The sequence below is a fragment of the Leptosomus discolor genome, chromosome 3, assembly GCF_034619465.1.
Source record: "Leptosomus discolor isolate bLepDis1 chromosome 3, bLepDis1.hap2, whole genome shotgun sequence".
Taxonomy (NCBI): Eukaryota; Metazoa; Chordata; class Aves; order Leptosomiformes; family Leptosomidae; genus Leptosomus; species Leptosomus discolor.
In genome coordinates, this window is record NC_141393.1 from 29074601 (window position 1) to 29089757 (window position 15157).

Sequence of the window (15157 nt, forward strand, 5' to 3'; positions counted from 1 at the left end):
AAAATCTGTTCCCCTAAATAAACGCCAGCTTCAGAACTGATTAATTATAGCAGATGTCTGTTACACTCATTACCTGCACCCCAAATAAATCAGTCTAAAGGAATGCACTGGGAATTGCAGCTCAAGTTTTTTCTTTCAACTTTTGTCCTATATCCTCACAGAGACGTGAGCAAATATTAATATATTCTTAATTTCCCCCCAGTTAAACCAGTGATGTTAAAAACCTTTCAACATCAGGGCAAGAAGAGAACACATGTAAATGCAAGAATTCTCTCAAGACACACACCCCACATTATCTGTTATAAAACTTTACACTAGGAGCCAAAGCACAGAGTATAAAATTTCTCTTAAAATACAACTAAAAGGCAAGCAATCATCACAAAAACATTCAAAGTCATCAAGCACTTTGATGTGTATTTCACAGAACTGAAACTTAAAAAAATACAGTAGAAGGAGACACCAAGTATTTCAAAAACCTCTGTTTTATTTGTACAGAGTAAAATACATCATACAGTGAACATTGTTTTCCACCCATAATCTAAAGCCATTAGTAAGTGTTTTCTTTTCACCAAATCTCCCAGCCAGAAGCACAGACAATGGAAATGGGAATGCTAATTAGTCTCTCTCTGCCAGAGCTACAAGGTGCACATCAATCTCTGCTTCTGTAAGGATCCTGAAAGACAACAACAACAAAAATGTCTTAAATAGCTTAAATGATTCTTCCCCTTAAGCTCAAATATTACAACCTAGTATCTACCCAAATAATTTTATACAATGCATCTTTCAGTCCTTTAAAGCCCTGCTGCCAGGGCCGCAGGCCAACATTCCCACTGGTTTTGAAAAATAAAGGAAGAATCGAAAGAACTAGAGAGCAAAGAGGTAACACATGGTAGAAAAAGAACAGGAAATTCCTCATGAGTAATAAACTTGCAAGCTGGGTCCTGGTGAGAAGAATGGGTATGGTAACTAGTATGATTACTCCAAAGGGGACAGAGGTTTTCTTAGCCTCCTCCCTCTGCTTGTTATCCATCCTTTCTGAATAGGACACGAGACCGGTAAACGAAGTTGGGCAGAAAGCTAGCACTTGACCCTCGAGCAGCAGCAGCAAAGGGGTAATGCAGCTCCCGCATGCTTTCTCAAAAACATTGTGCTATTCCATTGTCCTAAACACATACCACCAAACGCAAAACCAGCCATGGTTGCCATGTCAACTTTAAACTAGGAAGCACTCAAAAGACTGCACCTATAGGACCCAAAGGTTTGAAGCCTCTCTCCAATCCCCACCTACCAAGCAGCTTGACTAAAGCAGCAGAGGACTCTTCTTCCTTAGACACTTAGCTGTGTGTGTCCCCCCCTTTTTTTTTTCTTTTAATTTAAAAAAAAAAACAACAATGAAAGACTAAGGCAGAAATAACTGAACTCCTCTGCAGCATGTCAGACTTACCTAAATTTTAGGTAAGACATACCTACAGTGTCCATTTGCAATAACAAAAAGCCCCAAGACTTGTTCTCCCCCCTTCCATGCATACTTCTGCAGCTATACATCACATTGTGAGAAGACTGTCAAGCACGCTGTATCTCACGTGAGGTGTAGCCCTCAGCAAAAGGATTTCCAGGTGGTGCCTCGGCAGACGGACCAAGACACCTTGCTGCACACAGCGTGCTGCACTCAGGTTCAGGCAATAATGGGGGAAGGAGGAAATTGCAGGCGTGTGGCTTTCACGCTACGTGGGAATGCAGTGCACTCAGAAAGTAAAAGTTCCAAATCACTGCAGTGATTTTTAAATCCAGGAACTTTTAATCTTGTCAAATTTAAATACCACAGTTCAAATCACACAAATTCATAATCTACTAACTATATACTGGAGATGTTAAAAACTACTACAATACCAAGATGAGCAAGAGTAATTTAAAGATCCTATTTAGAAAGGGATTAAAAAACGAAGGGACTTACAAAATTTTCCCTAATATAAAAGACTTTACTGTGTTAGTTGTCATGACTATGATTTCAAAGTGGACTCCAGATACTAGTACAAAGAAAAATTTTTATTCTTTTAAGCATGAAAAATCATCTAGACCAGATGTAACTACAGTATAATCATCACATAAAGCAATACCCTTTTACGAAACAAAAGACAACACTTTTCTCTACTGGATTCCTTAACCATATCAAACATTTTAAATCTGTGTTATTATTCTTTTCAAATGCCTTTTACCCCAATACATTTTCAAGAGTTAGAAGTAAAAAAAAATCCCAAACTTCAAATTCTGACATGTGTCTCTCTCTCGATTTACCATTACACAAGAAGTTAAAACTAATTGCACATAACCAGAGAAACACACCAAGTTTTACCAACACTGATCAACTTACCTGAATTTAGGATTTTCCACTGTAACTACACCAACTTCTATTTCTGAAGGTTTGAAATCAATGGATAGTACAGTAGACAGGCATGTTATTGCTGTCTGAAAGATAAACAAAAAACCTATCATTAAACAGAAAGCACTAAGGGTTTTTTGGTTTTTGTTTTTAAACAGACATAGCATTAACAACTACCCTTCCTTCTAGTCTTAAGTTATTCCTTTCCACTTCAAAGTCTCAGCTGAAAAGTTTCAAATAGTTTCCCCTTGTTACAGACTACAGTGCCTCTCTGGTCCTCTCCCTAAAAAGCCCAATCTATGAAAACCAAAGTGATATGTAATTTTCACAGCAGAAAAACACACCGCAACAAACCCAAAACCTCTTATCATGCAAAGATTAAAACCCCAGGTCCCAAGGACAGAACATAATTCATTAGCAGCAAACAAGACAGACATCATCATTACATTCCACAATTACTCAAAGCTTGCAAAGTTTCCATTCTGGCTTTTCTTCTGGTAATTAAAATTATGCTGGCTGTTTTTAAAAGCTGGCTTAACTTATTTTTTCCCCACCCTAATCATAACCTGTTTTAAAAGGTGTTCTTTGCAACCACACTCATAGTTAACCTGCAGTAGGGTCACAATAATGCTACAAAGGTATACCCAAAATGACAGCTGGGCACAAAAAGAAGTTTCATTAAACAGTTATGTGACTAGATGCTTATCAAATCTGTTATTCTGACACACTGGCATTTAATTCTGAGCAGTAATGTGTCAGGAAGTGTAGAGCACCAGACAAGACTTTTCTAAAGTTTATTTTCAATATGTTGATAATATATTGATTGTGCAGTAATTCTGTAAGACTATATAGATGTCTTATCAAAAGACTGCCAAGTTGTAAAAAGAACCCCCAAACAACAAAAAAAACCCAAAATTTTTAGCCTTTGAGCATTACCTTGAACGCACCACAAGCTTTTAAAAAAAAGCAGAACGTGTGTGTGCGCGTGCAAAACGTGACTCCTGTTTTTGCTTGACAGACTTGTTTCTCCCTGTCACCAACAACTTTTCAAGTAACAGTTTTGTTACTTTTGTAACAAAAAGGTTTTGTTACAGATTGTAATTTACATTCACAATCTGGGCATTTTTTACAAAGACCACAAAAAGATATAGAAGCACATCCAGGATCTGACTGGCAGGTTAATTACCAATTAAGTATTTGCGACATACCATGGAATTTTTATGAATTAGAAACAAGAATGTGAAAAGACTCTTTCATTTACTTCCAACCGCTCAACTAAGAGACAAGTACAGTCTAATCAAGCAGTGATAGAAAAACACATTTAATGTGAAAACCAGAGCCAGGATAAAAAGGATCTCTGAGGTAGTTTCAAATACATTCAATTTCAGTATGCTATGATTATTTAACCCCTTCAGGATCTTTTCTTTAAAGAAATCACATATTAAGGAAATCAGTACTTATTAAGACACACATATAAAACTCAGGGGTTTATGCTGAAGAACTTTTTTTTATTTAAATGGTACTTTCACAGTAACGTAGACTTCAGAAGTAATTTAGCTGAAGGTCTGAATCTGCATAGCACTCACAGGGCTCTTAATACAATATTCTGTTTATACAGGGGAGTCAGTTGCTTGGGTTATGACTCCTCATTTCAGCTGCTGATCTTGTGATGCAGGAAACATAACATTTTGAGAGAAGAACAAGGCCTGACAGGAGAAACAGGGGGGCCATGGAAGGACTGTTCAGACAGATCTCTACAGTGTAAGTGAAAAAGTACGGATGATTTATAAAATAAGTTCACTGACCTGCTTTGTAAGTAGGATACATTTTTATAATGGGCCTTGAACAACAGTTTTCACAGTAGGCATAACAGGTGGTGTTATATTTACTAAACTCGTGGACAAGCACTACCCCATCCTGTTTGAAATGCTTTCTAACATGAAGTTCGTTTCAAGTGCCACTAAAAGAAAATTGTACTGGTATTCCCAGAATCAAGCACTGTAGTAACCAACCTCCAGCTACAGTGGGAGTGCAACAATTAGAGATTCTGCTTCAGCTAACGTAAAGCAGAAAAAACAGATCAGACGACTACTTAAGCATTTGCAAAATACCTTCAAAAGATTTTTCTGGTTGGAATAGCTATACTCGCTCTGGCAGCAAAACAGAACTGTATGAAAACAGGAAATGCCTAACCGCATTCCTCTAGATCACAAGCATATTCATTAAAAATACTTCAACAAATCTTTATTTCCTTCTGCTGGCCTACCTCTACTGTTTGTTCATACGTCCAATCAAATTTCTTCTTTACTTTCTTTTCAAGAAAACTGGTTGACTCTGTCTGTTTAACTCCTGCAGCTGTGGCCTTGAATCCACAATAGTAACCTGCCGGATCACACTTGTATACCTGAGGGCCGTGTTCTTCATCAATACCAATCAAAATCATACCTTGAAGAGAAAAATCTGTTAATTAAATTCTTTCCCCTATTCTAGCAATTTCATTCAACTGAAGAATAGAACAGATACTCCTCTCCTGTGAAAAACGTGCATGCACGGTGGTACATTTTTGGGAACCAGTCCAATACCTACAGCTGTGATTTCCTCTTTACCTCTAATATGCCCTTTCTTACCAGCATCTCACTACTAGGTGTGCAGCTCAGTCTAGTGCAAACTAATTTCTGTCACTCTCAAAGAATGCTACTCACTGAGCATAGAAACGTTTTTGCCATGCTCAGCCTGCGGAGAGCCACAAAGTCAGGAAATCCACAGGTTTAATCCTGATACAAAGTTAACCCAGCCACAGTCACATCCTGTGCATTATGCGACACTTTAAAAGGGTAAACAATAGCTCCATTAACATGTGCCTTTTACCAGAAAGCAACTTTACAAGTATGTTGAAACTAAAGGAAATATTAAAAGATTTCTCGACTGTAATCCTGAGAAGCACTGCATTACAGCCCTTTTCCCCTTTTCTTTAAAGGAAAAAAATAATTTAAAAAAAATCTGAAATGAAATGTGGAAATACCAGAACATAAAACTGAGTCTCTGAAGACCATTTGACTAAGTTGGATAGACTTCAAGTAACACAAACTGGTCACATCACTGAAATACGCCTTGTTCACCTACACTTCTAGATTCGCCGTTGTATAGTCTCAGTATGGATATTGAAAATAACTCAAAAGCAATACTTGCAAAAAAACCCCAAAACAGAACAAGGTCAAGGTTTAAAATTATTTTCGCTTTAAACTTGCGTTAACTCTTAACTAGTAGTTATAGCTGATAAGCTTCTGAGCAGCTATTACTACAACAGCTAAAAAAATTTCCCATCTTCTTTTCAAAAAAGGTTAACGAAAGTTAAGAAAAATACATTTTTATTCACGTATTAAAAAAATAAATCACTTTCTAGTACTATCAAGGCATGGGAAATGCCAAGGAAAGAAAGAAACAATCATTCCTGAACATTACAAGCAAAGGAAAATTGCCCCATCATGGAAATTGTGGTGCAACCCTGAACGTTACTTATTTAGTGAGAAATGCTAGTGCCTACTATGATTACGAGAAGTGATTCATCAAATCTGAAACTATTCTCTCTAAAAGAAAAAAAAAGAACACAAACAAAAACCCCCCAAACAACCAAGCAAACAAAAAGAAATCCAGATAGAATGTTTAGTGAAAAAGTTACTGAGTGAGGGAACATTAAGTCTTTTATCTTGGTTCCCAGACAGCCTAACAGTACGGTTGAAATTTGCTCACAGGCAGATGTAAGAGAAAAAACAAGTCAGAAGCAACCTCAGAACACACAGATGACCAGGAATACCTACAAAAAACAACCGTACACACATCATTTTTTTTTTTTATTTAAGCTGCATTTGCTGTTAGAAAACCAGACTGGTGTAGAAATGTTTGCAAGTGAAATATTTTTAAGTGCTTCTTCTCTACATTACGTATATATCATGGTTAAGAGCAAAAATTGTGCAGATTTTTGTCCTATACATACTACTTAGATAAAAAAGCCACAAAATCCGCAGAAGCACAACTGCACTCTCCATATGTCTGTTTCAACAGTGGTATTTTCCAGACACAGATACCAGTAAAAAGAGCATCTCCCATTCACAGACATGACTGTGCAGTGCAAACAGACTAGGCCCCAAAACCGAAAGTGAAATAGTATCACACGTTTTAAAGAGGCCAAGTCATTCACTCCCATTCAAACGCTGAGTTAATGGTAAAATCATGGCTCCAATTCAAGATTTCCAAGACAGCTCTCACTTGTCCGTTCACTCCTCTTACTCCTTCAGTTACATCCATATTTTGCACAATTTGAAAATGGGCAAGAATTCTTGTACTTAAGGTTGCAAGCTTAGACAAGAAACAGAACAGATTAATTTCATACACTATACTTACAGCAACCAAGAGGCCTCATTTCAGCATTCTGCGTATAGACCTGAGAAATATCTGCAATCCTTTTACACAGCATATCCACAGGGATGTCATAGCCATACTTGTACTTCCAGTTAGCAGCCTCATAGCGGGCTCTCTGCACCTGGGATCTGCTGTCAGCTAGGCAGAAAGAACTACTATTAATTTAACGGAACATGTACCACATTTATTCCCAGCACTGCCTGAGAATGGAAATTCCAGGCCCAACTTTAAGTTGTCTTTAAATATAAGACCAGAACCAGACAAGTTCTCCAAAGCCAGGCTCAGTGGAACAAATGTCCCAGAGCACTTCTTTGTTTTACGTGATGCAGAGTTGGCAAACTACATAAAAAAGTCTGACACACTTCAGATACTTAAAAAAACATGGTGGATTAAATACCTGTCATTCCCGTCATCACACAGCCAATATTTTCAGTAATTCTGAATAAATGAGTCACTGTGTTGGAATCCAGTAACTTGTCCTAAAGAGGAAATAGAAATAACCTAATAGAAAATACTGCCCTTCAAGTACAAAAAACCCAGACAGACTCTGGATGCTCTGGTACCTACAGAAGTGCCCAAAAGAATCAACTAAGTGCTAAAATTGTCTTTCAGGCTCTCCACTATTTTCTGCGATAGGCATGTGAAGGAAGAAGAGGAGAAGAGGGAAAATAAAACCCACAATACCTGGAAAAGGATGACAGCTAAAGCATGACCAGCATCAAAGTCCTTTTGCCTCTGAAGAAACTTTGAGAATACATGCGCTCTTACTGCATGCTGCCCTTCAAACACAAGGGTTTTCCCCCTTTGTCAACAATACTGTGCTGAAATACTCATGAAAATGTGTTCTGAATGCTACTTCTACAATGTTTTCTGAGTAGGAATTAAAGAAATCAGAATGTACAGCGGCACCAACTTCGTATTTTAGCTTTATCCCCTTGACAACTACAGAGGAAACCAACGTTACCTGGTGAGGAAACACACAACTGAGCACTAAACAGAGCTAGAACTTGCAATAAGCATAACAATAGCAAGATATTATTAAATTCAAACAGCAATATATATTAATGCTAATAAACATGGTATCAATGTTGCAGAGTCTCACCCCCACCTTTCTTCTCATCTCCTTTCCAGTCCCCCCCTCAAAACCAGACTACTTACAGGTACTTTCTTCTGTGTTACAATTACTGCAGAATCTTTCCCACGAACAGCTACAGACGTAAGTCCGCCTTGGTTTATGGCCTTAAAAGCATATTCTAGAAAAATATGTAAATGTTAATAAAAAACAGTGTTAAAAATATTAGAATGCACCTCTCCTCAACACAGAAATCTCACCAAGTTCTGGCTTTTTTAATACTTTAATACTTGTGCAATACTTTGTGCCTTTAAGATCTTCAGCACAATGCACACAAGAACTTTCTGATGGGAATTAATGTCATTGACTCTCTTCACAAAGACACTACCAATGCTTCCTTCAAACATTTCCACTAATTCGCCTTTTTGTTCCGCTAGAATGCTTAACAGCAACGGAAATACTTTTAAAACAAAAAGGTTGTTCTGCATTTGACCAAAACAATCCAACCTTAACCTAAAGTAACTGTAAATCCTTACAGATTTTTTAACACACAGAAGTTTAATATTTCAAGCATTATTATCATTGCAATGATGTAATTTTCTTTTCTAGATTTTAACTGATACAGATGAAATTGCAACGATGGACCAGGCACAGAAGATGGCTTTCAACTCTACTGTTACATTTTCTGACTTGATGTTCAAACACTGCAATGCTTTCGTTCACTTTCTAAAATGAAACCTATGCACATGCCAACTCAACAGCATTCTTCAGATAAATACAACGGATTAAGATTTACTTGATATGACTGATGAAATCGATTTCCCTTGATTAAGGGTTTCAAAAGCCTCAGGAACAACAACTTTAAAAATTGTTTCATAGAATTATAGAACAGCTTGGGTTGGAAGGGACCTCAAACACCATCTAGTTCCAACCCCCCTGCCATTGGCAGGGGCACCTCCCACTGGACGAGGTTGCTCAAGGCTCCATCCAGCCTGGCCTTGAACACTGCCAGGGTTGGAGCGTCAAACTTCCTTTGGCAACGTGTTCCTGTGTCTCACCACCCGCAGGGTGAAAAACTTCTTTCTTATATCTAGTCTAAACCTGCCCTCTCCCAGCTTCCAACGATTACCCCTCATCTTATCATTGAGGCCCTTGTAAAAAGTCCCTCCCCAGCCTTCCTGTAGGCCCCCTTCAGGTACTGGAAGGCTGCTGTAAGGTCTCCCCAGAGCCTTCTCTTTTCCAGGCTGAACAACCCCAACTCTCTCAGCCTGTCCTCATAGGAAAGGTGCTCCAACCCTTTGACCATCTTGGTAGCCCTCCTCTGGACTCGCTCCAACAGCTCCATGTCTTTCTTGTGTTGGGGGCTCCAGAGCTGGATACAGTACTCCAGGTGGGGACTCGGGAGGGCAGAGTAGAGGGGCAGACTCATCTCCCTCAACCTGGCCACACTTGTTTCGATGCAGCCCAGGATACGGTTGGCTTTCTGGGCTGCAAGTGCACACTGCTGGCTCACGGCTTCATCCTGTCATCCACCAGCACTCCCAAGTCCTTGTCCCCAGGGCTGCTCTCATCCACTCATCACCCAACCTGTATCTGTGCTTGGGATTGCCCCAACCCAGGTGCAGGACCTTGCACTTGGCCTTGCTAAACTTCATGAGGTTGGCCTGGGCCCACCTCTCCAGCCTGTCCAGGTCCCTCTGGATGGCATCCCTTCCCTCCAGCGTGTCAACCTCACCACACAACTTGGTGTCGTTGGCAAACTTGCTGAGGGTGCACTCAATCCCACTGTCCATGTCACCAACAAAGATGTTAAATAGCACCAGTCCCAGTACTGACCCCTGAGGATCACCACTTGTTGCTGGTCTCCACTCAAGACATTGAGCCACTGATTGCAACTCTTTCGAGTGCGACCTTCCAGCCAATTCCTTATCCACAGAGTCGTCCATCAGTCAAATCCATGTCTTTCTAATTTGGAGATCATGATGTTGTGCGGAACAGTGTCGAAGGCTTTACACAAGCCCAGACAGATGACAGCAGTTGCTCCTCTCTTGTCAATTGATGCTGTAGCTCCATCATAAAAGGCCACCAGATTCATTAGGCAGGATTCTCCCTTGGCAAAGCCATGTTGGTTGCCACCAATCGTCTCCACATTTTCCATGTGCCATAGCAGAGCCTTCAGGAGGATCTCCTCCATGATCTTGCCAGGCACAGAGGTGAGACGGACCAGCCTGTAGTTTCCAAGGTCTTCCTCTTTTCCCTTTTTGAAAATGAGGGTGATGTTTCCCCTTTTCCAGTCAGTGGGCACTTCAGCAGACTACCATGACTTCTCAAATATGAGGGAAAGCGGCCTAGCAACTTGGTCTGCTAGTTCTCTCGGGACACATGGATGGATCTCATCAGGTCCCATGGACTTGTGCACCTCCGGATTCTTTAGTCACAACCCTACTCTTCACTTACAGTACACGGATCTTCCTTCTCCCAGTCCCTGCCTCCAGCTTCTGCAACTTAGACAGTTCAGCTAGAGCCCTTGCCAGTGAAGACTGAGGCAAAGAAGTCATTGAGAACCTCAGCCTTCTCCACATCCCTTGTGACCAGAGGCAATATACGATAAACATTCAGAACTTTCTAATATCTGGTTAGGAGAGGCAAGTTTCAGGCAGTAGCTAAATGTAGATGAATTTTTTGTTAGCAATGGGAATGAAACGGGAACCTAGAACATGTCTAACAGTGCAGCAAATTGCTAAAACCATCTTCTAAATTAACGGAAGCAAAAAACTGAGCTGTTTTAAAAGCTGCATTCAGATCTATAGAAGAGACTGCACAACAGAAGAGGAATAATCTGAAAATAAAAAAACCAAGTCTTGCAATATCAGGATCTTGATGTTCACTCTGCTGAGTCAGTGCTGTTGAAGGGCTGATTGCCATGTATTTATGCCACTGTATTCATTACTCCCGGGCATCAGAGCATTTACTGGTTACCCAAACATGCAAACATGCCATAAAGAATGTTCTCCCTTTCTCTCCACTAAATGCACAACTCCGCTCACCTCTTCACTTGCCTTCCCCGGGATGATCAGTGCTAGCCTGCAGCAAAGCACAGAACCCGGCGAGAGCCGAGCTAGCACGGCCTGCAAACCAGTTGTGTCTGAAGCCCCAGGCCAGGGCTCCACAACAGTTGGTTATTTATGTGTACAAATATCTGAAGGGAGGATATAAAGAAGATGGACAGGCCCAGGCTCTTTTCAGTGGTGCCTGGTGACAGGACCAGAGGCAATGGGCATAAACTGAAACACAGAAGGGTCCATCTGAGTATCAGGGAACACTTTTTAACTGTGAGGGTGGCCAAGCACTGGCACAGGTTGCCCAGAGAGGTTCTGCTCCCTCCTTGGAAATATTTAAAATCTGTCTGGACGTGGTCTTGGGCAACTGGCTCTAGGTGGCCCTGATTGAGCAGGAATTAGCCCAGACGACCTCCAGAGGTCCCTGCCAACCTCAACCCTTCTGTGATGCTTCAGTGGGAGCACAAATAGATGCCCTTACAAACTGGTTTTGCTCACAAGTACTGACAACCAGGCTTGCTGAACTGCAGTCCCTTCTCGCACTGTTCCTATCACCATCTGCATTGCTCAGAGACAAGCCAACAAGTGAGGTGGTTCTTACAAAATAACAAAACCAAATTACTAGTGGTGTTTTAAGTCTGTTTTCTGCTATTGAAGTATTTCAGCAGTACTACACACATTCTTTCTGAAACCAGCGGTAGCTTGCTGTTCCCTGAATAGATTCACAACAGCCAGGAATCTAACTGTAATAATTTTCTTCACCTCCCAAAATTCCACTTAAATGAACATCACCTTTGAAGACTGGAACTAACAGGTGGTAAGACAACACTGATGCTCTGAGGGATTTTAACTACAGTAATAAGAAATATATATGAAATAACTGTTACTTTTCTAATATGAGATCACTTCAAAGGCACATGAGCTTTTCGAGCTCCAGAAGCTGAAGACATATCTAAGGCAAAGTACAGGCTTTTCAGTCCAGTATCACTATGCTGGAAATCTCTGTTCAGGTACTGCCAAATTCCAGAAAAACCTCAAGTTTTAAGGCAGCCTTAAAGCAATACGTGTCCATGCCCATCCCTGAGAGCATCTAGTTAATCTGAATCCAGCACAGAGACAAGGATGTACCAGATTAAGAAAGAAAGAAGCTAGATTTGGACATCTGACTGCAAGCAAACATGATCTTTCTGCTCATGCTGTGGCTAGATGTTGGCCAACACAGACACTAGCGTTGCACCATGCCTGAGTTATCGGCCCAGCTGCAAGTACAGTGAGATCATACTTGCTTGAAGTTAACTACGCACATCTATGTATTTTTCTTCCCAGAGCATATAGGTACTTAATATACTTTTAAGACAGCTTCAGGCCATGTGCAGAGGGTCTCAAATACATATGCAGATACTTGTTTCTAAGACACTAGTAAATGATATGGAGGTACTGCACACTTCTCATACATTAACCTAATGGTTGAATATACCCAGGAGGCAGAAAACCAAGGCTCAATTTCAGCTTTACTACAGGATGCAGAAATCGTTCCCAACAAGTAGTACTGCAACAGAGGAACAGCCAAGAAGGCCATGCAGACCAACCAGCCTGTTTCAATGGCAACAGAAGGTTGGAGCCTGTAATTCTTCCATCACAGAGGCACCGACATCCTACATGAGGAAGCACTGTCCCTACTATCCATATGTACAAAGTTTACTATGCAAGTTGCAGACAAGCCTTACACACACTCCAGGTGTAAGACGGTAGCTGTATGTAGGTATCTATCTAGCACAGGTAACTTTCTACCTGTGTATAGACAGCTATACACAGGCACTTTCCCAGTTGCTGCTTGGAGAAAGGACTGCTTGCGACTGCACTGTCTGCCCACTAAGCCCGTTCCACACAGCCTTCTTCCTGAGAAAAACACAGGGGCAGACACAGAAGAAACTACTGGCTACCACAGACAATTCATGCAGTCTGGTCCCAGCAACCTCCTTTCCTGGAGAACACGGATGTGTAGACACGTTGTGCAACACACATGCAGTGGAGCCACTGCAGCTGGGGAAGAGCCACTAAGCTCCAGGGGAAGATGGCATCAGGACAATGGTGCCAAAACAATTCCTCTAGCCCTGTTGTGAGGATCCTCCAGAAGCGCTCTCAATGAACTCTCCTGCCATAATGCGACCTGTCTATGCTGTTACAAGGTATTCTGCAGAAGGAGCACCATAAGGCTCTTCTGTAGAATTTAGTGCGCTGTAGAAATATGAATAAAAGATTCAGTGGCCTACAGAAGAAGATGAAGCTAAGCTGCAGCTTACTTGCTGAATGTTCAAAGAAGCCTGGAAATAAAGGATGGTTGCTGCTGTCTCACAGGCCGTGATGTACAGAACACACGGCATTCAGGTATAACGAGAGAGGCATGAGTTTCCTCCAAAAACTGACTTTGTTACCCTGGCACACAGGGTCTGAGGCAGTTCAAGTCCCACTGCAAACAGCTATTGTAGTTCTCAGGTTCCAAAACACAATGCTTGTAAGTTTGGCAAGATAAACTGACAGAAACACCTTAGGAGCAATAAACAGTTTCTGGATAGGTGTCAAGTTTGGTCTGCAAGCGTCTGAAATCAAACACAGGGAAATCACAGGAGGTCCCTCCCCATGGCAGGGGTCACTCGAGGGGGCCTACACTGGCTCTAAGTTTTCCTTATCTCATGCGAGGATCCCTCTCCCAGGCCCCCATGCCAGCACGACCCGGACCGCAGCTGCTCCAGGCTCCCACCAGGCTTCACCCCGCACACCGCGGGACCAGGCAGGACGGGAACCGAGACTCCCCAGCCACGGGAGGCGCGACGTTCCCTCTCCCTCCCCAAAGGCAGCCAGGCTCGGCGGAGTTTTTCCGAGCCGGCTGCAGCCCCGCTCGGCGGGAAGTGGCGGCGGCATAGGCAGGCCGGGCCCGTGACGGGGCAATTCAGCGGCAGCATCCCCGGGGCCGGACACCCACCGACTTGGTAGAGGCGGCCCTCGGGCGAGAAGATGGTGATATGGCGGTCGAAGCCGGCGCTGGAGCCTCGGGACATGGCGGGAGCGGTGACGGGCGGCGCAGCCGAGGAGCTCACAACGTGCAGGGCCGCACCGCTGCCGCAGACAGGGCAACGCTCCGGAGAACTTCCGGGTTACGCGCTCCACGCAGGCGCCGAAGCGCACCCACTCGCGCACCGTCACGCTCCACCTCCGTTACTGCGCATGCCTGAGTTCCACGGCACTTCTTTCCCCCACCCGAGCATGCGCACTAGGGCGGCGCCGGCGGCTTGCCGGCGGTGGCGTGGACGGCGGGTTGCTGCGCGCTGCCGTGTCGCGACATGTCGCGAAATGCAGACCTTTGCCGCACGGCAGTTCTGCGGCGTTTGAGCGGCGGTGCTGGCAGCTTGCCCTCTGGGGCGGCGGGGAGCCGAGGCGGGGGGGCGGGGGACGGTGGGGCTGCTCCAGCGGCCTGTGGTACTGGGCACGCTGGCAGGCTCGGCCTGTGTTGGAGAATGCGGGCGGAAATACCAGAAAACTGGAGAAAAGTGTCATCATGAGCTGCACAGGCAGCCGGGGACACAAAACCCCTCCTCATTTTGTAGACAAGTATTTCCACGTGTTCTCCTCAAGTACAATTTTTAAGCAAGGAAATGTACTAACCTTAAAGATGTTTGAGGTACAATAATTGCTGTTGCAGCTGCATTATAATATGATGTTTAAAAGACTTTTTATCAGTGTCCAGTACAAAGGGAAATTCCCCAAATTTAAACTCATGAATACATGCTGTCTTTGCCTTTCAGCATCTTGGATTTCCCCTACTCTTTGTGGGAAGGCTTTTTTTTTAAAGTCAGTCATTAAAAGAGTTGGAAAAGCTGTGTTTTGGTATCCACACCTCTATTTTAAAAGATTATTATTAGATGAGCTTAGTCTTTGTTGATTTCAACACATCACAGGTGCATCTGGTGTATGCCATACATGAAAAGTGCTTTCTTGAATTTTTCAATATACTTTTCCTTGCTTGTTAATACTACGGGAGAATAAAACATCTCACTCTGTATTACAAGACACAGAGTTTGTCCCCTTCGTTAGGGAAGCACTTTGTGGGCAGACATGAAGTGATTAAAGCTGCAAAGCAGCAGTGGAACACAGAGAACATGAAAAGGTAAGAACATTTCTGGTGGGTCAGACACAGAGCCTCGCTAGCCCAATGCCCCGACTCCAACT

At 42.6% G+C, this 15157-nt stretch overlaps 1 protein-coding gene across 1 annotated transcript; it reads right to left on the reverse strand.

Moving 5' to 3' along the window:
* Positions 1-464: 464 nt before the first annotated feature.
* PSMA6 (proteasome 20S subunit alpha 6) lies at positions 465-14036 on the reverse strand. The gene is made up of 7 exons (XM_086463646.1): positions 13914-14036; positions 7958-8052; positions 7197-7278; positions 6782-6937; positions 4647-4825; positions 2372-2466; positions 465-673 (listed from the first exon to the last, which is right to left on the reverse strand). The coding sequence occupies exons 1-7, from the start codon at positions 13987-13989 to the stop codon at positions 616-618; spliced, it is 741 nt and encodes a 246-aa protein (XP_086319772.1). The 5' UTR covers positions 13990-14036; the 3' UTR covers positions 465-615.
* Positions 14037-15157: the final 1121 nt, after the last annotated feature.